This window comes from Mus caroli, unplaced genomic scaffold (assembly GCF_978045245.1).
Source record: "Mus caroli unplaced genomic scaffold, Mus_caroli_1 scaffold_7, whole genome shotgun sequence".
NCBI classification, from domain to species: domain Eukaryota; kingdom Metazoa; phylum Chordata; class Mammalia; order Rodentia; family Muridae; genus Mus; species Mus caroli.
In genome coordinates this window covers 6,960,714-6,985,398 of record NW_028227262.1, presented here as the reverse complement: position 1 = coordinate 6,985,398, position 24,685 = coordinate 6,960,714, and the positions used below count along the sequence as shown (strand labels likewise).

The 24,685-nt window shown below is 43.1% G+C and overlaps 1 protein-coding gene across 7 annotated transcripts in view; it reads right to left on the bottom strand.

The window, feature by feature from the left end:
- The window catches only part of Abcc9 (ATP binding cassette subfamily C member 9), a 112,472-nt gene that overhangs the window by 8,221 nt on the left and 79,566 nt on the right, over nt 1-24,685 (bottom strand). For all 7 annotated transcript variants that reach the window (XM_029478465.2, XM_085839797.1, XM_029478466.2 and 4 more), the window contains 9 exons: nt 24,417-24,509; nt 17,800-17,902; nt 9,483-9,584; nt 8,527-8,647; nt 6,816-6,946; nt 5,537-5,615; nt 4,659-4,767; nt 3,087-3,190; nt 2,142-2,275 (listed from right to left, as the gene is read on the bottom strand). In XM_029478465.2, coding sequence (XP_029334325.1) covers nt 2,142-2,275; nt 3,087-3,190; nt 4,659-4,767; nt 5,537-5,615; nt 6,816-6,946; nt 8,527-8,647; nt 9,483-9,584; nt 17,800-17,902; nt 24,417-24,509 — 976 coding nt within the window. The remainder of the gene's footprint in view (nt 1-2,141; nt 2,276-3,086; nt 3,191-4,658; nt 4,768-5,536; nt 5,616-6,815; nt 6,947-8,526; nt 8,648-9,482; nt 9,585-17,799; nt 17,903-24,416; nt 24,510-24,685) is intronic.

The following is a 24,685-nucleotide window of genomic DNA, read 5'->3' as shown; positions in this document are numbered from 1 at the left end:
TATGTGTGTGTATTTGTGTATGTGCATGTATGTGTGTGTATTTGTATGTGTGTGTGTGTGTGCATGTATGTGTGTGTATTTGTGTGTGTGTGTATATGTGTATGTCAGGCATAGTGGTGTGTACCTGTAATCCCTAGTGCTGCGTATCTGTGTGTATTTGTGTGTGTATATGTGTGTGTATGTGTGTATGTGCATGTATGTGTGTGTATTTGTGTGTATGTCAGGCGTAGTGGTGTGTACCTATAATCCCCAGTGCTGAGGAGAGAGATGCAGGAGGATTACAAGCTTGAGGTGAGCCTGGCATGACAGGGAGTTTCAGCCTAGCTAGGATTACATCAGGAGACCCTGTCTTAGAAAGTGGAGGTGGGGATGAGGGAGATGGAGATGGAGTTGCATTAGCATTTTCATAAATGGTTGGTTCCTAACAACCTTGAAATGGCTTTATTGGGTCTAATTTTACTCAATCGGAGCCAAGCAACCAGAAAGCAGCATGGAGTTAGGGTGCAAAGTCTCTGGCCTTGTTCCACGAGTACATGGAGAAACCCACTCTTTGTTCCAGTCGTTATAAACCTTAAAAAAAATTACAAATTGCTGTAGATGATGGATGGCCATAGTTATCATGGTTTACTGAAAAGACTGAACATTCTACAGTTCAGAGTTCCCCTGATCCGTGACCTTATTCCTGAGCACGCCATACTGCTGCGCCCTGAGATTACAACACCTTGAAATGTATCAGAAAATAAGGATCTGGTATAGACGAGTGCAATTCACTCCTCCAGACTAAGACCTCTGCTAACAGCCTCTATTTTTCTTCCCTCCTTCCCCTTCCCTTCCTCCTTCCCTCCCCCTCCCTCCTTCCCTCCCTTCATCCTCTTCCCCCAACAACCCCCCACAAGCTCCGTAACATTCTTTCTGCTCCATCTCCCTGACATCCATTTCTATTTAGATTGTGTAAGGCCATGCAGGGTCCGCCTCCCTGTTCTTCTAGAACAGTACCTTACAGTTGCAACCACACAGTCACCAGTGGCAGAGTCCCCTGCTTAAAGACTGCGTGGCGTCTTTAAGATCTCTACATACCACATTCTCTTTATCCGTCTGCCTACACACTTAGGTGTATGAATGAATGTCAGCAATGCTGATAGGAGCAAGGCCATAGCGTCTCCTGTGTAGTATACAGAGTCTGATTCCTTTTGCTATAGACCCAGTAGTTGGCTACTGGGTCCACACGGCAGACTTGTTTTTAGCTTTTGAGGAATTTCCATATGTCTTCCAAATCAGCTGCATTACTGTTCATTTTTACCAACAGTGTGCCTTTGGTCCCTTTTCTCCCTGTCCTCCACAGTGCTCATTGCATGGCACAATCAGCTCAGTTAATTGTAATGTCACATCCTGCAAAGTTGTGGGCAGATTTTCAACATTTCCACTACATAGAAGTGTGATAAACTTCTTGGGTTAGAAGTGTGCTCATCTGCTTGATTGACTCTTTCTACAACGTATAATATGGATGGTGATGTCACATTGTTCTCCTTCCGTGTGTGTGTGTGTGTGTGTGTGTATGTGTGTATGTGTGTATGTATGTATGTGTGTATATGTGTGTAGGTATGTTTGTATGTGTATTGTGTGTGTGTGTGTGTGTGTATGTGCATGTATGTGTGTGTGTGTATATGTGTGTGTGTGCTAAGATGACAAATAGTATGTCTGCATTAAGGTATCTGGTGTTCATTTCACATTTCCTCTCATTATTTTTAGAAGTTTGAACTCATGTCAAGTGAAAATGTTAAGGTGAGTTTAAGAGATCAAGTGGCTTGTCCAAGGCCACACTTAGTGTGTAGTAGGGCTTGAGAAGACATTGAATATTTCAACCTCAATTTCACTTCTCTTTCTGCTATACCATCCTGCTAATCTGTAATATCCCAATGGGTGAGGGCTGACTTCGATGTTCTCAGTGAATCTCCAGTCTAACTGTACCATATTAAAAGTGAGTCTTGGTGACAGAAATCCTTTTGGGGATGATCAAGGCCATTGTTGGGAGTCATTTGCAACAGTAGCATCGAGGATTTAGAACCCAGGCAGATGAATACACCACAATTTTCAGTCTCATTTCCAGCACATTGATGTTTGAAGCTGAGATGTGAGCTCACCGTGGCCATGTCAATGGAGGCAGTGGCTTCATCCATGATGAGTATACTGCTCTTCCGAACAAAGGCCCTGGCCAGGCAGAACAGCTGTCTCTGTCCAACACTGAAGTTCTCACCACCTTCAGTGACAGTGGCATCTGAGGGAAGATAGCAAGAGACTCACTGACAATAGAAAGAAACATTCTGGGGAAGGACAGAGTTAGAAAAGAGAATATGACATGTGCTCTGTTAGCATGGTGTGCTGTTGAAGAGATGTCTCTTCGGGGAGTAAGGATGGTGCTGGATTATCTTATTGTGGATAACATGTGGAAAATTATGCCCTAACAGCAAGTCAAGAAATACTGCTAACCATTTGCAAGACCAGAAGACCTTGGAAATTGTTGAATTATTTAATCCAGTTTTCCTGGGAGATTGTGTGATATACCTTCCTATGGCCTAGGAAGACTAAGTGGCTCAACCAAGGACATTTTTGTGTAGTAGGGCTTGAGAAAAATAGAATATTCCAACCCCAACTCCATTTCTCTTTCTGTTATATCACCCTGTAATATATTGACCCTGCTAATATATTATTCCAGCAGATGAGGGCTCAGTCTGTTTTTATATATGTATTTCTATTACTAATGTTTGTATGTTAAAACAAACAAATAAATGAACAAATAGAGATGAGAGCTGAGAGAAAGCCAAGTGGTTAAGAGCACTGGCTGCTCTTTGCAGAAGACCTGTGTTTTGTTCTCAGCACACACATGATGTTTACAACCTCCCGTAACTCCAATCTGATGTCTGCTCCTGGCCTCTGTGGGCAGTGCATGCACACATTACACATACAGCTGAATAGCTCTGAATATACATGAATAAAATCGGGGCTTAGAATCACGCAGTTCTATCAGAGTGTGGAGCTGGAGGCACGTGGAGTGGGGGTGCTAAGGAACCAATAACCAGAGACCGTACCTAAGCCTCCGGGCAGAGATTTGACCATATTCTTCAGCTGGGCAATTTCTAGAGCCTCCCAGAGCCTGTCATCTGTGCACTTGCATTCAGGATCCAGGTTAAACCTGTAAGGGAACATCTCTGTGTATCAGTGATAGTGAACACAGAGCAATGTTTTCAATACCCAGAACAGGGCTCAGTTCATTGCAAGCACAGAACTCAAATACAGTCTAGAAAATATCCCTACAGAACTGATTCTAAACACACAAATCTATATGGGACCAAACAGTACACAACAGGAGTATTCGGAGTGTCTCAGAGATACCAGCTGAAGCAGCACTGCTAAACAACTTGATGCATCTAGAACTTTTTAAATATTTTGTTTTAAAAATGAAAGTATAATTACATAATTTCTCCCCTTTCCTTTCCTCCCTCAAATCTTCCTGTGAATCCCTCTGACTCTCAAATTCACAACATGTTTTCTTTCATTGTATGCACATGAGGGTGTATATGTGTATATGCAGATATGTATGAATACCATTGTATAAATTCAACCTGCTCAGTCCATATAATGTTACTTGTATATGTGTGTCTTCAGAGATGACCACTTCATATTGGATTAAGCAATTGATGTGCTCTTCCACAGCGAAGACTAGTTTTCCCACTCTTGCCATTCCTTGGTTACTACTTATAGTTCTTTGTCTAAGCTTGGACCACTAGAACTTTTAATTAAAGAAATCTTATAGGTGAATAATGAGTGATATTCCATATTTTTTTCTCCACCTACAAATAATAATTCTGAATAGAGGTAGCAAACTAGGTAGTAGTTAAGTGGCAGGGAAGGTAATCAAGAGAGAGAGAGAAAGAGAGAGACAGAGAGATACAGAGACAGACAGAGACAGAGACAGACAGAGACAGAGAAACAAAAGCAAAAAACAAAACAAACAAAAAAGCCATGTACAGGCATGTACCTGCGCGCGCGCACGAGCACACACACACACACACACACACCCTTCCCTGATTTTTTAGTGAAAGTCTGGGCAGCTTTTGGACTCAAACAATCTGCAACTGGAATGGCAATTTCACCACTTGGATTATGAACTTAGGAAAGCCACAACAGCTTTGAGTTTCAAAATAATCATTTGTAACACAGGGATAATGATATGCCCCCAAATGCCTTTTCTGAGGATTTAATCAAACAATGTACTGAAGGAAACTACTGGAAGAATGAATATCTCCAGTTATTTGTAGTTTTTACTGATTTGTGGGAAACCATAAAGCAGGGACAGAAAGCAATGGAGCCACTTTTGCCAAACTATTTAAGAGAAGAATAGAAGTTGTGAAAGGCAAGAAGGTAGAAAGCGAGGGTCTGCAGTATCTGCCGAACTCAGGACTGACACAGGAATCAAGAAGGTGCTGTGGGGTGGGACACCTCAGAAATGTCACCACTCACTGTGGGCTTTATAGAATGAAACAGAGAGCTCCAAGTTCATGTCTAGGTTAGCGCACCAATGCCAGGGGTTCCATCTCTAGTTGTGGGGCGGCCTGCTGTACCTGATCATTTCCGTGAAGTTGTCAGACTAGTCCACCCACCTGATGGAGCCGCTGAACAGGATTGGGTCCTGGAGAATGATGGACAGCCTGGAGCGGAGCGTGTGCAAGGGCAGTTTGGAGATGTCTATCCCGTCAATGACTATCTTTCCTGTTACAGAAAAACAAACTCATGAGAGAAATTTCCATTCATTTAATAATTAATATTTTATCCCCTCCCCCATCCCACCATCACCTGGCCATGAGGCCCTGGCCTTAATCCCCAGTTCCACCAATGAATAAATTAATAAAAAGAGTTCTGGATTGAAATACAGAATGTAAAACTTCCCATTTAAGTATAAAAAACATCTGTCTCTAACAAAATGTACATTTCTGGTGAGATTCTCTTTCTGATATTTTTTTTTCCCTTGGAAGGAATGTTCTGTTATTATTCAGTATTTGGTCATGTAAGCCAAAATCATTGTTCTCCTTTGGGTCCTCTGTCTTCTAGAATGCCTTTACCCTCCCTTCCGGTTTTATTTTTCTTCATGGGATTTTTTTGGAAGCAGACATCCTGTATGTATATCTTGTTGTTGTTGTTGTTTGTTGTTGTTGTTGTTGTTGCAGTGTATCCCTACCACACATACGAGTTTCCTGAAGACAAACCCTTTGGCCTGTCACCCACAGTCATAATGAGTAACACAAGTCACTGCAAACAAAAAGCAAATTCTGTGTGTGTGTGTGTGTGGGGGGGTGCATACAAGCTCAGGTACACACACCATGGTACACGTGGAAGCTAGAGAACAATCTATGGGAGTCAGTGTGTCCTTCCAGTCTGTAGGTCTTGAGACTGAGTCCAGGTTGTCAGTGTTGGTGTCAAGCATCTTTCATGCTCAGCATGAGAGGACACCTGGATGATGAAATTTCAGTTAACAGCTCACCGTCAAATATGTCGACCATTCTGAAGAAAGCCAGAGATAAGGAGGACTTCCCACTGCCAGTTCGACCACAGATGCCCACCTGGGAAGAACAGGAGTGATAGAGACTCAGGCAAAGGCACGAAAGGGACAGAGGCATTTTTAGTTTTGTCAAGGTGTCATGGGAAAAGTACAAATCTGCTCAAATAACTGCACTCCAGTGTCCTTAGATCTCATGAACTACGATAGAAGTAACAGCCCCACTCAGCCCCTGATGACTGCATTCTGATTTTTACATTTGTGTGGCTGTGTTGTTCTCTATCTATGGCTTTATTTCAGTACCAAGTTACGGCTGGACCTTCATACAACTGTCCAGTTTTAGTTGAGAGGTGATGGGTTTAACAAGCCCACTTCCCCTCACTTAATCTTTATTTTTTATTTTTATTTTTTATTGGTTATTTTATTTATTTACATTTCGAATGTTACACCTCTTCCTCATTTCCCCTCCACAAGCCCCCATCCCCTCCTCTTTCCCCCTGCCTCTATGAGGATGCTCCCCCACCTGCCCACCCACTCCTGCCTTAACGGTCTAGCGTTCCCCTACCCTGGGTCATCAATCCTCCACAGGACCAAGGGGCTCCCCTCCCAGTGATGCCAGATAAGGCAGTCCTCTCTTACACATGCAGCTGGAGCCACGGGCCCCTCCATGTGTACTCTTTGGTTGGTGGTTTAGTCCCTGGGAGGTTTGGGGGTCTGGTTGGTTGATATTGTTGTTCTTCCTATGATGGTGCAAACCCCTTCAGCTCCTACAGTCCTTGCCCTAACTTCCTCATTGAGGTCCCTGCTCTCAGTCAGTGGTTGGCTGTGTACATCCACATCTGTATTGGTCAAGCTCTGGCAGAGCCTCCCAGGGGACAGCTATACTGGGCTCCTGTCAGCAAGCACTTCTTGGCATCATTTTTAATATCAATTAAAAGAAATTATTTTCAGATTAAATCCAGAATGAAGGCACCAAGGAGATGTCTCTGTGCCAGAAATCAGAAATTTTAAACAGTATGCCTGCCTGGTTGATTTTTGATGTGAGGCTAATTAAGGGCAGAATAACTCAGGGGCTTGCAGTGTCCTGCTTGGATCTGCTCTCTCCCTTTCTTTTTCATGCAGATGATTTTGCCCACAGCATATGCAGAATGTGAGCCTGGACACCCAGGGTGGGCACTGACATGGTGATGTCCCATTCATGTGGTGATGGGGGCTCCACCAAAGATCTATGCAGACAAACAGTCGGATCATGTGAATGCCATACCTTCTGCCCGGGTTTGATGTAAGCCTTGACGTGTTTCAGAACGGGCTTCAGGTTATTTTCATATCTGACACATAGATCATGAATCTTGATCTCGCCTTCCTGCGGCCAGTGCTCTGGGACTTGAGAAGGATCTTGGAGAAGCAGAATAGACAAACAGTAGTTTAAAGAGATACGAAGAAAGGAACACACACACTTAAATATACATTCAATGTCCAGGAGTAACTTTAACATGTAAATATATAGGTATATATCATTTTCCATAAATTCACTGTAGCTCCAAATCAAACTGCGGTAGCTTAGTTTTTGAATTAAATAAATCCAGAGTAAACAGTATTGACTGAGAATTTTAAATATTTTTGAGTTATTTTCTTTCCCTAAAGTTTAACTCTTGAAAATTCCATGCAGATACACAAAGTACTGTGTCCATTCTTCACCCCGACCTACCCTCCCTTAGCTTCCTTCCACTCCTGCTGACCTCTTCATTCTTTTAATTAACCCCTCCTGCTGTCCCTGTTTTTCTTACAAGTTTAACCTGGGACTAGGGGGTGGGGTGGGCATTAACATCCTCTGGTCTCTTCTGCATCCCAGTATTCCACGCTATTCAAAGATAGTTCATTTCTGAATGGTTTCTACGTAAGTGGATCCTCAAACAACCAACGTTTATAATGTGAGTGTCTCAGCTATTTGAAAATAACTGAGCTATAACTTGGGAGGCAGGCAAGAAGTCTGCATCTGCCGTTCTAAGTGGACAGCCTCATGGGAATGCAAACACAAAGCACTCTGGGAGCACAGAGGTTGGAGAGCTGTGTAATTCAGGATGGCGGGGGGGGGGCAAATGTGGGATGGGGAGTTGGTGGAGGGTAACTGGGACATGGGATATCATTTGAGATAGAAACGAATGTAATGATTAATTTTTTATAAAAGCAGTTCTTGAGGCGATTCTCAGGGAACTGATTTCAAATGTGTGTATGAGAAGAATAACGATGAAAGGAAAATGTAACATGCTATCGTGTCTAGGGAAGAAGTATGTGGTGAATGAGAAATGGGACAGGGCAAGAAGTAAAAGGTCACTTAGTGTCCTCAGCTATAACCGAGACCGTGTGCTTTTCTAGCTAGAGAGCCTCTGAACGTCTTAGGCAAAGCAATGCAGCTCAATTGAGATTCGCATCGAATGCAGACCATACTTTGTCTACCATCAACATTCTTGGAAGTTTTATTCCAGTAGAATTGAGAATCCTGTTTAGCACTTTCAAGTTTCTTGATATTTAAATTAATAAAGCTGTAAGAATGAGAATACAATATAGTAAGTCCCAAATACATTTACAACGTCTCTACACAATATTAAATAGAATCTACTTGTGTCTAAGACTAGATTTTTGCTTATTCTCAGCCACTAATATCACACAGTATTCATATAAGAGTGGGTGTGGCGTGTACACACATGCTCTCAGCACTCAGCGGGTTGAGGCAGGAGAATGAGTTTAAGGTCAGCCTGGGCTACATAGACAGAACCCCAAACTCCAAAAATAAATAAATAAATAAATAAGAAAATAAATAAATAAATTCAAAATGTAAATAAATAAAAATAAGGAATAAATGAATAAATAAATGAAAATAAGGAAGGGGGAAGTCAGTGAAGAAGAGAAGGGGTTCTCTTGGTATCACAGTGACAAAGCAAAGCAGGTGCCCAGTGCCAGGAGCGGGCATGTACCCATGGTGCCTTCATAGTTCTCCGACTCCATAGTCAAGAAACTGTTCACTTTCTTCACTGCACCCATCTGGACTTCCAGGTCGGCCAAGTTCCTTACAACCCAATTTAGGTAATTGGTTATCTGACAAAGTGAGAGAAAAGGACACACTTAAAGAAAGCAAGCAATTCTCAGGTTCACTGCACATTTGGGGACAGAATGACCTGGACAGTGTCCATCACATGGTCCATAGGTACTGCAGGTTAGCAGGCATCAGGGAGAGTGTCATGAGACAACCGCAGAGAAGGTGTGTGTTCTTCAAAGCCCTTCCATGTCTCTCCTTCATGAACTGTTCTCTGATTCCACTACACAGCGGAGAACTCAGTCCATTCATATGTATGCTAATCTTATTTCTATCCATGCTCCTTTTAGTGCCTCTGTTGGGATGTACACAACACAAGACAGGGATCCCAAACAACTCAGGCACAGGATGCTTGTAGGATCTGGGATGTTTTAGAATCTAGCTACACACTGCCAAAGAGAAAAGACACGGACAGAGAGCTGGCTCAGCTGCTCAGAGCGTTTGATGCTGAGGACTGGGGTTGTTAGATCCACCAAACCCATATTGGGTGAGTCTCTACTGCCCGCTGTCTCTGCAGAGCCAGCTTTAGGGGAGCTGACATCCTTCTCTGGCCTCCATGAGCACCTGTATCCATGTGTGTACACAGATGCAGGCACACATGCACACACACAAATACACATAATTAAATATTAAATAAAACCTTTAAAATCAAAAGGAGAGAGATTAATCCAAGCTGTCCTAAAACATTAGCTTTAGGCTCAAATTTGCTATGGTGTTAAAATGTCACCTTGTATTAAATGTCATATTTCACTAGTGTCCGTGAAAGGGGGTTGATCATTTCTATGGGAAGTCCCTCTGGCATGGCATGGAAAGAAAGGCATTCTCTTCGGTACCCACCGTGAGGGCATAGAGAAGGCCCAAGCCCACCAGTCCAGAGTTGGAAGAGCCACTAATGGATGCAATGGAGGCTGTCAGAACAATGCACGCTCCCAGATAGTCCTGTAAAGGGGAGAAGCAAGTTAAACGACCTGAAGATTTCCCAAGTCATTAAACAGAAGATGCCAATCAACTCAGAGAGTGTGAGCAGCCAGTGGGAAACACACCATCGCTTGAGTGTCTGGTCAGGCTTCACCCAAGTGACTCGTCATTGAAGACCAATGACGAGACTGGAGTCAGGAGTGGCAGTGTGCGCTCCCAGGGAAGATATGGCTTATCTGAAGAGAAGCTGTGGTTGCTGCCACAACTGGGATCAGATTTAGTTGCTCCTTTCGATATACATGTTTTTTGACAGACAAGCAACTATTTCATAGCCTGTGTCAAGTTGGCTATCGGCCCCCTTCATGCTGTAACAGAGCCCTTGCAGAAATGAGCCTCTGATGCTTGATGAAATCTGGAGTTGAGCATTTTGTCACCCATGTTCAGGTTTGGGACATGAGATTCGCAGATCACATAGATGAGGAAATGGGCTGCGTTTGCTTGGAAGTTACAAGTGTTATAGACAGGGCTTAAAGCACCAGACTTTCCCATGACTCAGCGATAAACTTTGCAAAACGTAAAAGAAAAATTCACAAAGGCCATCCTCGGAGTCGACTAAAAGACATCCACTCATCTAAGCCTCTTCTAATCCCATTCCCCAACTGTATGAGCATGGTTTCTGCTTTATCATAATCATGCGCCACTTGTCCCGGAAACAGACTTTCAGACATGATTATCTCAAGTCACAATTAGTGAACTCCTGCAGCTAGAGAGAGCTCCAATCCCTCTAAAAACGTATCACCGATGGAAGATAAGATAGAAGTAGTAGTGTTGAAGTAGTAGTAGTTAGTGGTATCTAATGTGCTAAAAACAAAGAAGGAAGTGTCTCCAGTGGCCCCCTGCGTGCACTGGTACCTGTATCAAACACTAACAAACATCGTGCTGCTGCAGAGCCCACCATGAGTCCAGTCTTGACATATGAGACTGTTCAGATATTAGCTTTGCCAGTTAGCAGCTACTATGCTCAGGTAACTAATTTAGATGCCTTTGCATCTACGTTTCCTTTGTGAAAAGTAGAAATTGTGCCTAATCCACCGAAACATTGAAAAGGATGACATCATAGTTATGTTTTGCTGTCCTGGGAATTGAGATTGCTTTTACTTAATGGATAATTTTTCAAGTGCTTGAAGCAAGCTTTAAAAATCAGTGTGCATCATAGAGTACTAGAGGTCAGAACAGGCACTAAGATAAAATTCCACATCAAATCCCCTGACAGTTGCAAAGGGGTTTTTAAATAGCAATCACACAGAGCTAACCTATTGAAGCAGTAAACATCACTGAGTAGTAAATTCTTTGGTAGCTGTTTCTGATAGAGCCATTGCCAACAGCACATTCATTCAGTCAGGGCTCTTCTCCCCTTTGCTTGAAGAGACGACTGCACAGCACAGAGCCCTTCTCGTTTAGGCCCTGCTGTTATCGTCTATAAACGGCAAAGAATTCCCATGTACTTTAAAAAACATTTATAGTTATAGGATTCCCCCTATAAGCCTTCTATGCTAAATTTCACAGTCTCAACATGATGTGGTAGGTTCCCAGGTTATATAACATCTTTTAAGCAGATTCACACAGAGGCTGGAACTGAGAGGACCCAAGTCCAATTCCCAGCATCCACATCGTGGCTCCAGGGATCATAGGCCCTCTTCTTGACTCTAAAGGCACTTTTATTCACATGTATTTTCATGCACATACACATTTATAAGTTTTTAAGTTTTCAAAATAAAATAAAAGGATTCACAAAGAGTTTCAATGATATGTTTCATAAAGCAAGGTGAGCCTAAGGTAAAGTTCCACAAGATGTGCCTGGTGGAATTCAAAGATACTGGGGCTCAAGTTCCTAGGAAACTTCTGTGTGTCGTGCACACTAAGGCCTTGACTTGGGTGATTTAATTTCTACGCTCTGCCACCTGACAGTTGGTACCTTTGAAAAGAAAAAGCCTCATTCAGATTTGTTCATATTCTGTTGACAGTATATATCAACTAACATACTTCCCTTTTATACTAATCAATGCCTCCAACTTATATGAATAATAATCACAAGCCCCAGTGGTTTATTGAGTCTTCTGTCACTATCCTCCAACTTCTGTATGCTCCCTGCTCTGATAGCACCTGAGACTCCTTCCTTGTTCCGCCTCTCCTCAGCAGTCCCTGGGCCCTGGCTCCTTCTCGATGCCACCTTTTCTCTCTTGGCTGCTGGCTCTAGCCCTAGGGTGGCTTTCTGTCAACATGTCCTGCTTAGTTTTCTCAAAGTTACTTGTTTCCTCAAGTGCTCATGGTGCCTCTACTCTCCGAGGAACCAGAGTTTTGGACGTCGGGATCTCTGACTGTCTGACTCATCACAGGCAAGGAGACCGATGCTGAATGAATCCAAAAGGTCAGTTGTGCTTCATGGAATAAGGCACAAGGTGAGCTCACCCGCCGTTAAAAAAATGCATCCTCTCAATGAAGTTATTTTTATCCACAAAGGATATCAAAGTGACGTCACTTTCAAAGGCAGATGCAAATGTAGTGTTAAGTACCCACCCCCCCAGACAGTCTAACAAAGGCAAACATGTTCTCTTTCGTTTGCAGTTCTTAAATTGTATGTAGTTCCATAAAATCATGCATACATGTAATTCTGTGTTTTAAATTCTAAGAGGATACACATTTGTGCAAGCGTGTGCACACACACCCACACCCGCACATACACACATACATACATAAGAAAGTTTTAAAAACAAAGCAACATATTTTCTAAAGATTTAGAAACCTTCTGAAGTATGTAACTAGAATGATAACTTGATCTGCACAAGAGATGCTTTTTTGTGTGTGTGCAAGATATTTATCAAGATGTCTTACAGAGACTTGCTACGCTTCGGATGAGTCCTTTCAAGCACACAGTGAACTAGGAAGGTGAGACTTAGCAAAGGTAGAGACGTCCAAGCCGGCTCCCTGTCCTCCAAATCCCGTGCTAGTAACACGAACACACACAGGCAATGGATTAGCATTTTATCTCTCTTCCAGTTCTTCAAAGTATATGTCAATAGCAAAATAGTTTAAAGGTAATAAATTAAGAAAACAGAAGTCAATGGTCTGAAGATCTACAGAGAAGACAGAGGACACTTAGGGATTAGGACTAGCAAGCCTTCTGCTCAGGCCCAACACATCTTAACCAACCTTTTTGGTGACAGACACCTCCCACAGTGAGATTCCGTTAGGAAATAAACCTAAGTACATGAATTACCCACTCTCAAGGGAGAGCTTATCCCCACCATGTCATGTGCATAGTGCCAAACTATAATTGTGTGTGTGTGTGATGTTTAGTGTGCATGTGCACATGTGAATGCAGGTGTGTGTGTGTGTGTATGTGTGTGTGTGTGTGTGTGTGTATGAGGTTCTGTCCACTTTGTGTTTTAAGGCATGAAACTCACCAAGTAGTGAGCCAGTGAGCCCCAGGGTGGGCTTGTCTCCAGCTCCTCAGTACTGGGATAAGAACAGCACACTGCCATGCCTGGCTTCTTGTGTTCTGGGGGCGCAGGGACTGGACTAAGTCCTTGTCTTTCGGAGGAAAGCTCCTCTAGCCACCCCTGAACTGTAATCTGATCATGTAAAGCCAGTGCTTCTGGAAGGGAAGCCCTTGATTCCTATTGGCTGTAGAGAAAGCTCTGGTCCAATTTCAGTAAGCCCATGATATCTATCTGTACTTGGGGTTATACTGAAAACTGTAATTCTCTGCAATCAGCAGCAACGGAACACTATAGCCTCCCCCTTTCCCCACTGGTCCTTAGAAATGTGTCTCCTCTCTAGCACTTGGGAACAGGAAAATTATATTAGGGACTCAGATTGCAGTGATTGCAGCCCTGTCTACTGAGGAGCTGGAAAGCTCTTGGCTGTCTCACCAAACAGACTGAAGACAGACTAAGCAACTATTTTCACTTCCGCATGGCGTGCCTACTGACTTCTTGTGTTGTTTGTTTGTGTTGGCTTCTTGATGGGAATTTTCTTTCAGCCTTCTACCACACATCACGACAAAGCCTTGGAACCACAGCCTGTGTGTAGATAGACTTACACAGTTTTTGCAAATGGATACACCAATGCCAGAGAACTGGAATTGTTTAACATGGAGGGATGAAGAGAGGACATAAGTAAGCTGTGTTCAAAGGCCAGGCCCTGGGGACATACACAGAACCCTGGCCACTTCACTCAGCACTGATAGGAAAACAGTTCTTTCCCCTGCCAAGGCAAGCAGGGTGGCCCTGCTCTTGCTATTTGTCTGCCAGTCAAGTAAGTCCCTTTATCCCTTCGTTCACCCCGTGGATGTGTTAAAACCTTTCTTATGCTTTCTCAATCCTAAGCGAATGGGAAATGAATATGGTAGGCAAGATGAAGTCTTCCACACAGAAACCATAGAACCAAGGAAAGACAATAACTCGGATGGCCTTAACTCTTTCTATTTCTCCTTTTCTTTTCATGTGTTTGCATTTGCATATGTATGCCTATGTGTGTGTGTGTGTGTGTGTGTGTGTGTGTGTGTGTGTGTATGGTGACATGTGCCTTTACTGTGGCAGAGCTGGCTAACTCCTCTAGTCTAACTAGCCTGCCTGGGAATTCCTTCTCTGCCTCCCCAGTGCTGGGATGGCAGGTGGCCCCTGTTGGTATTCTGTCTGGATTCCATCCCCACAGTTACCTGGCAACAGCCAGATATGCTCCTCCTCACAGTTACCTAGCAACAGTCAGGTAGGCCTAGCCCACTATAAAAGGGGCTGCTTGGCCCCTCCTCCCTCTCTTGCCTCTCTCTTGCTTCTCTTGTTCTTGTCTCTCCCTTGAACTTTGCCTCTTGCTCCCCCCCTCTCCCCATTCTCTTCCATCTCTCCACGTGGTCATCACCAGCCTCCCCTTCTCTCAGCCTTTCTCTGCCTCTGCTACCCTCCCCCCATGCCCTAAATAAACTGAGGCACCCCTTCCCTCACACCTCCCCACACCCCTATAGAGCATCTATTCTTATAGTTCTTTATCTTTTTATGATTACAACAGCCCCCAGGAGCTGGGGTTCTAGGATCCAATCTCTTCTCCTCAGACTTGTGTGTTGGCAATTTATCTGTTGACGCTGTCTCCTAAGCCTCGGGATTTTCTGAACCCTTATTCAACATGAACGGGGAAAGAAGCAAGCATCAGGAGTTTACTAGACAAAATCTTAAAGCTGGATGGAGCCCAGGAATCTTTTCCCCAATTCAACAACCTCCATCTGCTCTGATTTCCTTCCCTCCCTTCTCATGGGGATTTTCTGCCAGCAGCAAGGGGGTAGGGGTGGGGGTTCTGAAATCAAGAAGTGTTTGAGAAGAGGAAATGGGGGACTCACAGCCACAGGAAGCTCTGAAGTCAAGCTTTCTCCTTTCTATACTAAGGCTTCCAGCCCTCTTAGAAGCTTCCAGAAAAGCTGCCTGACTAATTAATGCCCAATGCCATGACCCTCCTTCTGCCCTGTTAGTTGTGTCTGTTCTGAAAATATGGTGACTATTCACTCAGAGCAGGTGTTCCTGCTGATTTCCTGGACTCTGTGGTTAATGAGAGGGGCATGAAGGGCTGTGTGAACAGTGCAGATAAGATCAATGTATTTTTGTTTTTTTGAGCCAAATAAAGACTTTCCTTACTTTTCTCTACCCTCCAAGGACTTACAAACCAGAGCTCATCGAGTTATAGAGCTGAGAACAACTCACACTTTCATCTCCAAGGCCCTGACTTCGCCGTTCATTTTCTCTGACAAAACCCTACTTATGTGAGGCTAAAGTTACAGATACAATGAAGAGGTCCCTTCCACACACCCACAGTAATGAAGCCACGTGGGCAAAAAAGCGTTGCTTTATGTGACAATCCATCTGTGACATATGTTTCTGTACTACAGCACTTAGTTTTAAATAAACTTATTTTAAGTGTAAGGGTGTTTTACCTCTCTCTCTCTCTCTCTCTCTCTCTCTCTCTCTCTCTCTCCCTGTGTGTGTGTGTGTGTGTGTGTGTGTGCGTGTGTACCACATTCACACCTGGTACTTGACGAAGCCAGAAGAGAGCAAGTACTTGTGAGCAGATGTTTAGGAGCTGTTTCATGTAATGTCTTTCACTGTGTCAGGGAGCTGTGGAATGAAGGACCGAGTCTACCCCTGCCATTTAAAAACGCAATCCCTTCTTTAGTCTGTAAGGAAACTGAATTCGTTTATACTCAGGTAGATTTGGTTGCTTTTTCTTGGGGGGGTGGGGTTAAAATTCTGGGTCAGACGCAGCCGCTTTGAACTTGGCTGCTGTTTCTCTCTAGTTTGCCCTGCCCTTCCCTTTCCTGGCAGGCTCGGGTGCTGATATCTTGGTTTGGCTCTAAGAACAGGACATATGGTTTGCATGAAGATTCTTCTCCTACACTTGTCTGTGAACCTGCCATTGGGAAGTGCTAAGGGCAGCAGCCATAGACATCTCGCATCCAAGGAAAACGACTTACCCCTAAGCATCACGCCTAATCTCCAAGCTAAGAAAGACCAGACTCAAAGACAACTACTGTCATTGTCACATTACACTTCTGAAAATCCACCCACAGAGATCTTCTTCTGTTAGTTCTACTATTCCAATATGATATTTCTCCCCAGAGAATAATGGGGATCTTTAAAAGAAGAAAGAAAACAGAAACTTCAAACAAAGAATAGTGGTCTAGATGGAATCTGGAAACCAAGCTTGGGTTTTGTTATAGATTTTATGCAACCATGTATCTAACTTTCAGGAGTCTGTAACTCCTAAGTAACTCTGTCCTGATTTTTCCAGCCTTCACACCATCCTGAAAGATGCTTTAGTTGTTGGTTTTTGTGTTCAGTTGGTCAATGAGCTCTCACTGACATGGTGATAAAGGGTCTTCTCCACTGGTAATGAAGAATCTTCACCACTTTTGTCAACCAATGAGAAGTCAGAGTAACTAGAGACCTGGGTGGTCTAAGACTATCAATCTGTATCAATGTATTTTATGACCACTCTTGAACTTGGGAGTCTTCATTTTGACCCCTTTAAACTTCTTATATCATCTACCTTCTCTGGTTATGGGTTTTTATTTTTAAATCTGCATCTGGTTGGAGATACAAATAATCTACAGCAGGGACTTAGATTAACTTGAAAAACCCTAGAGTCGCCTGGCTAGAGAGTTCCAGTGAGGGGTTATCTACACTGGGTAGTCCTTGGGCATGTCTGTGGGAAACTGTGTCCATTAAGTTAATTGATGTAGAAAGTCCTACACCACTGTGGGCAGTGCCACCCCCTAGGCAGGTGTCCTGAAATGTGTAAGAGTAGAGGAAGCAAGTGCGTGAGATTGTATTGCATCTCTCTCTCTCTCTCTCTCTCTCTCTCTCTCTCTCTCTCTCTCTCTCTCTCTCTGCCCTTGACAGTGGATATGATAGGACTAGTTCTTTAAAGTTTCTTCCTGGACTTCCCACAATGAGGGAGGCTAAGCTGGAATTGTAAGCTGAGATAAGCCCCTTTCTTCCCTCACTTGTGTTTTGATAGCATATTTTATCACAGCAACAAATCAAGCTAGACTAGCATACTAGGGCAATTCCGTCGCTTTCGTTGTTATTTTAGGGACACGTCCATGAGGTACATGTTTTTATTCTTACTTTATAAATGAAGAGGGAGCTGGCACGGCAAGAACTTAATCTGGGACATGAAGTCTATACTGCGCCAGAATCTGTGCTTATTCCTGTGTGTCACACAGCAGAGAAGACAGCAATAGATGACTGACAGTTTTGTACTAACGTAGCCCTCCATTGGCTTAAAACAAAGAAATTCACCTTCCCTTACAGGCTTGTCTGGATCAGTGAAGGACATCAGTGTACCTGGTCACTTTTCAAATTGTCTTACAAAAAAAAAGAATGGCATTGTATAACTATTTACTATCCTGTAAACTTAGGTAGTTCGGAGGGTATAAAGAACACAGAGTGATTTTTGCTTTGGGGGCATTTGTGTGTGTGTGTGTGTGTGTGTGTGATTAGCTACAACATGGAAATAAATTTCATCTGGAACAAAACCAAACCTGATCTATTTTAAAGTCCAGTCAATGGAGGTCTGGTCCTGACTCTCCGTAGAAGGCTAGTTCCACCAAACATCTGCCTCTCCACGCCAAGCCTCTTGTCTGTTTGGTTTCCATTACGAAATCGCACAAGGAACATAATGAACGTACCGTCCTGACCTCCAGCCATCTGTTGGCTGCTGAGAGAAATAAGTAGGCAATGTTGTTCGTGTCTGTCAGCTCCAGCATGCGTTGCTTGAATCTGGTTTCATGCCTTCAGAAAACAAAGACACCACAATGTTAGTCACCTAACAGGAGAATTAGAAAAAGCCAGTCACCGTTAACTACTGAATGGTTTGTAACAGAGTGACACATGGATAGGATGCGTGACAGGCAAGTGGACTCCAGAGTCGCTCTGCTGAGTTCTGGATAGAGTCCAAGGGGGAAAGTGTTTGCTCCGTTTTCATGCTACAGCTAGGAAAAGAAGCCACTGCTATGACAAATCTTCATTAAAGGTCACTTTGTGATGCCACAGTATTGATGGATCCCATGCTGTGAGACTTGGCCTATGCCATCCGGGCTACAGAAATCACAGTATGTTCTACCTGTGTTTGAGGGGTTTATTTCATTTTTCCAAATGATGTTGAGCTGGGCTGGATGAGAACCAGTGGAGACAGAAAACCATGCATTTACAACAGGTAAATATATCCCTTCAAATATATTCTTTTCTTTGGCTTTTTTTTTTAAACCAAAGAAAGACAGTAGGGTGCCAAGGAGCAGAAGATTGAGGGATCTTCTCACAGATGGCTGGCACAGCACAGGGTCTGTTTGCAGTGACCCTGTGAAAGCGAAGGAGACTTACTTTGGGTGATCTGGATAGAGACAGAGAGTGGGAAGAGAGAAGGGTCAAGCCAGGCTTCCCAGAGCACAGGGAAGACTGTCTGGGAGTAGCTTTAGGAATGAAGCTGGGTTTTGGGGGTGAACAAGGCACTGTAAATACTCTGAGTGACATCAGAGAAAATCCTTCATCCTCTAGGGTTGGGAGATTTCTCACCTTAATGGTCGTGGTGATGGAGAGACGTCAGATGTCCATGGGAAACTTAGGCTCATCCCTGTTGCTTAACATGATCAAACCCAATTCTGCGTGGCTTGCTTTAATAGCAGAACTAGCAATAACCTTCAAGCAAGCGTATATCCTGTGTGAGCACGTCTCACCCTATACCTCAACCCCCTTGCACTACCATGTACCATGAATATATGCCATAGAAAGTTTGTTTTAAAAATTAAGAAGACCCTTAAGCACTTGAACATCCTGGGTACAATTTCACACATACACACTGAAAAGAAAAAAGAAACATATCTTTTCTATGTAACAAACATATCCTGACTTTGTAACCACTTTCCTTAAATAACAGAGGGACAAAACAGAGCTGACAAGCAACTGGTTTGAAAGTTGGTTTCATACCCAGCTGAGTTAGCTTCTTTCCTCCCTGTGGCCACGGCTGTTCTGACATAAACCATCTATAGGCCATTTTGTAAGGAATTACTGACCCACTCACTAGTGAGCCCTACTTGCTAAAAGAATCCCCCATTCCTGTAAAATCTTCCAGTAAAATTGCAAAACTTTTAAATAACTCATCACTTGTATCAAAGGACGAAGAAGTCCTGGGCGGGGTACTTTTGGCCCACCATCAGAGTCCATACAGGCCAATATAAAGCAGATCTTTGGTATCTCTCCAATCAATCTGACCATTCTAGTGTGCCAAGCCAGAGAGATAATTTGGTGAGACAGCAGTGTCTGATCTACGACGATCAGAGTTTAGCAGTGAGAGCCAAACCATTACTTCGATTTGAGCTATGCAGCCTTGAACTAAATGCCACGTCCAGGGGGACCTATGTCAAAGAATGGCAACACCATGGCTTGGGACTGAACAGTCCAAGGAGCGTGTCTGTCTTCCACGTGACCTTAAGAGGGGTGACTGTAGTGAGGAGCTGGAAGGCGGAGTGGCCTCTGAGGCTCTAGGATTCACAGCAACAGTGAGAACAAACTGTGATGGTCTTTGTAAGGCTCCCATTTCCATGCTTGCCAGGAACGTGCTAGGTAAACTTGCTTGCTAGAGGAATACTGGCTATATTTGCATCTAAGCCTCCTTTCTCCACAGCAAGGAAGACACTGTGCTAGGTTCTGGAGATATACAATGAACAAGATGTGTCTTTCTCAGGGTGGGAGAAATCTTGCTAGCTAGTGAGTCTGAGGCAGCCCAGGACCTTCCTTTCAGGAGCCTAAGAGCATAAAGGAGAGATTTACATTGGAGGATCTGAATAGAGAACCAGGAAGAGGAGATGGGGAGAAGGCAAGGGCTAACCCTGGCTTCCTGGAGCATAGGGAAGACGTCTGGGAGTAGGTTTTATTTGGGGAAGGGGGCAGGTTCCTGGAGTGAACAAGACATTGTAGGTGCCCTAACAGGAAACAGGAGTGAGAAGATCCAGGGTTCTCCTGGATAGGTGTTCTCACCACCCAGGACAAATGCATCCAGTAGATCAGAGCTTGTGATCCTGACAGTGTGCTCTGTCTGGGACCTGCTTGCCTCTGCTGAGCTGTGTCGTTTCTATCACTCCACATTTGTAGGGAACTGGCAACAGCCTGGAGCAGAGGGAGGAGGGCTGAACGCGCAGGGAGCATTCCTCTGTTTCTGCTTGGCAAGAAACCTTCTGTTTTCCTAATGGAAACTTTGACGCATTCAGCTTGTGTCTTCTCATCCACATCCAGTCCACTTCTGAACATCCTTAGACCTTTACTCTGTCACACACACACACACACACACACACACATGCACACACACACAAATGTCAGACACACACACATGTCACACACACACACACATACACACACACCAATATCAGACACACACATGCACACACACACATGTTAGACACACACACAAATGTCAGACACACACACATACACACACACACCAATGTCAGACACACACATGCACACACACACAAATGTCAGACACACACACGTATACACACACACACACAAATGTCAGACACACACATAAATGTCAGACACACACACATACACACACACCAATATCAGACACACACACGTACACACACAAATGCCAGACACACACACACATGCACACATACACACACACATACACACACACACAAATGAAGCAGTGGCAAAGGTCACTGACAACATAGTCTAATTTAGATACCTTCCTTGTAAATGACTATAGATTTCCTGTGACGTGTGAGTGTGCCCCAAGTGCAAAGGGAACATAAGGCCCACTCCAAGGAGGGCTTTTTGAGGAAGCTGGCCCAGGGGACACTGGGTAGACATAGGAAAGGAACAGATATGGGAAATCACATGCTCAGTTCTTTTCAAGTGTTTTTCTACGACCTATTTTAATTTTACTTATGTGTGTGTACATACTTAGATGCACATGAATATAGTTCCCTGTGAATAACAGAAGGAGGTTTTAGATTAGAAGCTGTTGTGAGCCACCAGATAGAGGTGTGAGAAACCCAATTCAGATCCTCTGTGAGAGCAGTGACGTATCTTAAGCACTGAATGTTTCAGGCCCTAAGCACAGCTTTATTCTTGATAATGAGTACCAACCCCAGTGATTCTAGAAATTTATCCCCAGCAGGTAGGCTACCGCTGTCTTTTAAAAATACTTATCATCATTGAAAACACTATGGTTTATAATACTTAATAGACAAGATACTTTTAGATGGAAGTTAGAGAATCCTTCTTTGGCACATCTATTATTCAAGCATAAAAGGTAAGGCGTAATATTCTGCTATTCTTACAGCTGTCTAGAGCTTTTCTTAATGTACTATTAATTCAATTTCACCTGTGTGTTTAGTGCAAGAGGAAAATTAAGAAGTTGGACCTTGCTCTGGTCTATTTTCTCCTTTTTTTCTAAACCTTTTTCGGATTCTCCAAGATGATCTCCCTGACTCCTATCCTTGGCAGTTTCAGATGACCCATCCTTGGCAGTTTCAGTTGATCCATCCTTGGCAGTTTCAAATGACCCATCCTTGGCAGTTTCAGATGACCCATCCTTGGCAGTTTCAGATGACCCATGTTGTCCCGCCGGGAGAAAGTGGAGGTTCTGAGGTGTTGAGTCCTGCTGTCCATCCCTAGCTTCCTGATGCACCCCCATACACACACACACACACACACACACACACACACTCACTCACACACCATGCTTTCTCAAAAGCACACTGTACAAAATCCCCTTCCAGAAAAGCTGCCCCTCTGACCAGCCACATCCCTGTCAATGTGCTACTGAAACCTGCTCCATCAACTTCCCGGATCCTGCCTACCCCTCGCATCTTCCCATCATCCATCAAACATCTCTAGCTCATTACTCTCTTTTAAAAAAATAATGCCTTAATACACTCCTGGAGTAGAGATCTTTTAACTCTCCCTACACCAGCAATTCTAATGAGTCCACCAGCTTCTGACTTCTGATTTTGCTACTCCTGAACCAATTCTGCTATTGTTAAGATCATAAATAGCATTGTGGTTTCTATATCCAAAGGATACCTTTAACTTCTTTAACTTTTTTCTGTTTTTTTTTTCTTTTTTCTGTTTTTAACTACTGTTGTCCATTCAATTTTTTAACATGCTCACTATTGTGATACTTCCATCCATGTTCAAGTTGTACAGTGCCTTTCTGATACATGTCTTTACTGTTGTGAAATTCTCAGACTAAACACAAAGTCTTCCGACAACCCTAAGCCTTTGCCTCCTTATGTGGTTTAGTTTCTCAACTGGTATGAATTCCTCTCCCTTCCTATGAAGACAAGGTCTTCCCTGAGAAGTGTGCTTAATATTATTTCTTCACTGGAATCTTGGGAAGAGGAGGACCAGTCTGAATTAAGGTCCTTCACAATGAGGCTTCTTGTAAGACTGTGCCTCAACATGGCCTCCTGGCTTCTTCCTACCTTTAGCTTCAGTCACCCTGACTTACCATTGATGAGACAATTGTTGTAATTAACATGACTGTGATTGTGTCAGTTTCCTGTTGAGACTCTTCAATGACTCCACAACACAGAAAGAACAACATCCAAGTTCCACACAGAGGAACTCGCTCCTTCCCTGTGAGCACCAGCCTCCATGTTCTCAAGCTTCACTGTGATGACCTCCACCTTGGGATCATGTGACACTGGATTTGAGTTATACATAAAATAGAATTCTTCATGCTTTTTCCTCTGGACCCTCTGTCGCCTTTACCATCCATCTCAACTAGTCCTCATTTAAAGGTCCATTGTCCAACAAGTATCTCCATCTACTTTTGAAACAAGAGGCCACCCAACCCTCTGATACAGCTGTCTGTGTGGTACACCTCCATAGGTCTCACTATACTATCATCTTTATCCCTGAAACAATCTCTCCCTTAGGACAGAGCCTACACCAAGCTCACTAAACAAATATAAAAAGCATTTCCCAACTCGGGGTATATTATCAGTGAGAAGAAAATCCTGTTCTCTCAGAATTTGTATTCTAGTTGGAAGAGATTAAGTAATTAGCATGAAAATATTTTAAATAAAACAGATAATGAAAACATACTCATGTAAACACTCATATGGGACATAAAATAATATCACACACTGGCAAAGTAAAGACTGACTTATAATTGGGATGGAAATAAACAGCCATGTGTATTCAATATTTATTTATCTATAAGAATAGTACTCAGTTATATCATTATATACTATTCTAATAAATATTTCTTGTATAAACTAATTGGAAAGGACTAGCTTGGTAGCAAAAGTAATCTTCAATATGCTATATTTATTGATAGTCCCTGCCAAGTACTATTATACTATAAAGTTATGCCAATAACTGTATGTTCAATACCAATAATTAATATTGAAATTCTCTGTAAGAGGCTTTACATTCCATGTGGAGAAAACATGATAGGATGTGAGGTATGAATTGGGTAAATGAAACTTACATAGATTTATGTAGAATTCTCATCATACATAATGTTTTCAAAGGTTTCTTCTTAATGATCCATTCTGTTAACCATTCCCATATTCTTAAAATAAACATCTTAGGTTGGACAAATCTCTGATCTAAATCAATACACATTTGTAATAGGGTGGAAAGAAGATGCAATGCTTTAAAATATCAGTTTTCTAGATCAAAGAAAATGGCCAGTAATGCCACTTTTATGATCTAACTTGAACAGGAAGTAGCTTGGTCCATGGAAGCTTAGTTATTGCTGCTTATAAACATAGAGAAGCTTGGATTGTTTTCTTTCTTTCTCCTTCCTTCCTTCCTTCCTTCCTTCCTTCCTTCCTTCCTTCCTTCCTTCTTTCTCTCTCTCTTTCTTTCTTCTTTTTCTTTCTTTTGTTGTATTTTTGAGATAGGCTTTCATGGACTCCAGGCTGGTTTTGAACGTTCTCTGTTCCCTAGGCTGGCCTTGAACTCTTGGTGCTCCTGTCAAGAACTCCACCACCACAATCACCAAGTACTAAGATTGAAGGTGTGCACCACCATGCCTGGCTGGATTCATTGTGTAAGTGTTTTATTGGAAGCTTCAGCTAATTCCTTTCCACTGGGTCAATTCATTCTGTACTCTTAAATTTTTCAGATAAGTAACCCTAATCAATGATGTTCATTCTTATTCCTGCTATGTAGTTCACTATGAGCAACACAGTATGCCTTCAAAAGGGTGTCAGTTAGCTGTTATTTGTTGATAGACACTTGTGAATGGATTTGCCCCTCATTGGCAATCTGAAGATGTGTTACTCACCTGAAGGCCCGGATAGTGGTGAGCCCTTCAGCTGTTTCTGAGAAGTGACAAAGCAGGGGGAGCTGGGTGCTGTCATCAAGTTCCTGGAGATCCCTAGAACAAAGACAATGGTATTGTATCACTTGCCTCCAGGCTCTGAGACCATGGAACTTGCAAGGTTCTCAGACTCCAGTGTTTGCTCTTGTCATTCATTCATCTGAACTCCGCCTCTTATTTATTTCCTATAAGTCCTCATTCTTAAAACCTTGAACTTCTAGAGGTACCACCAT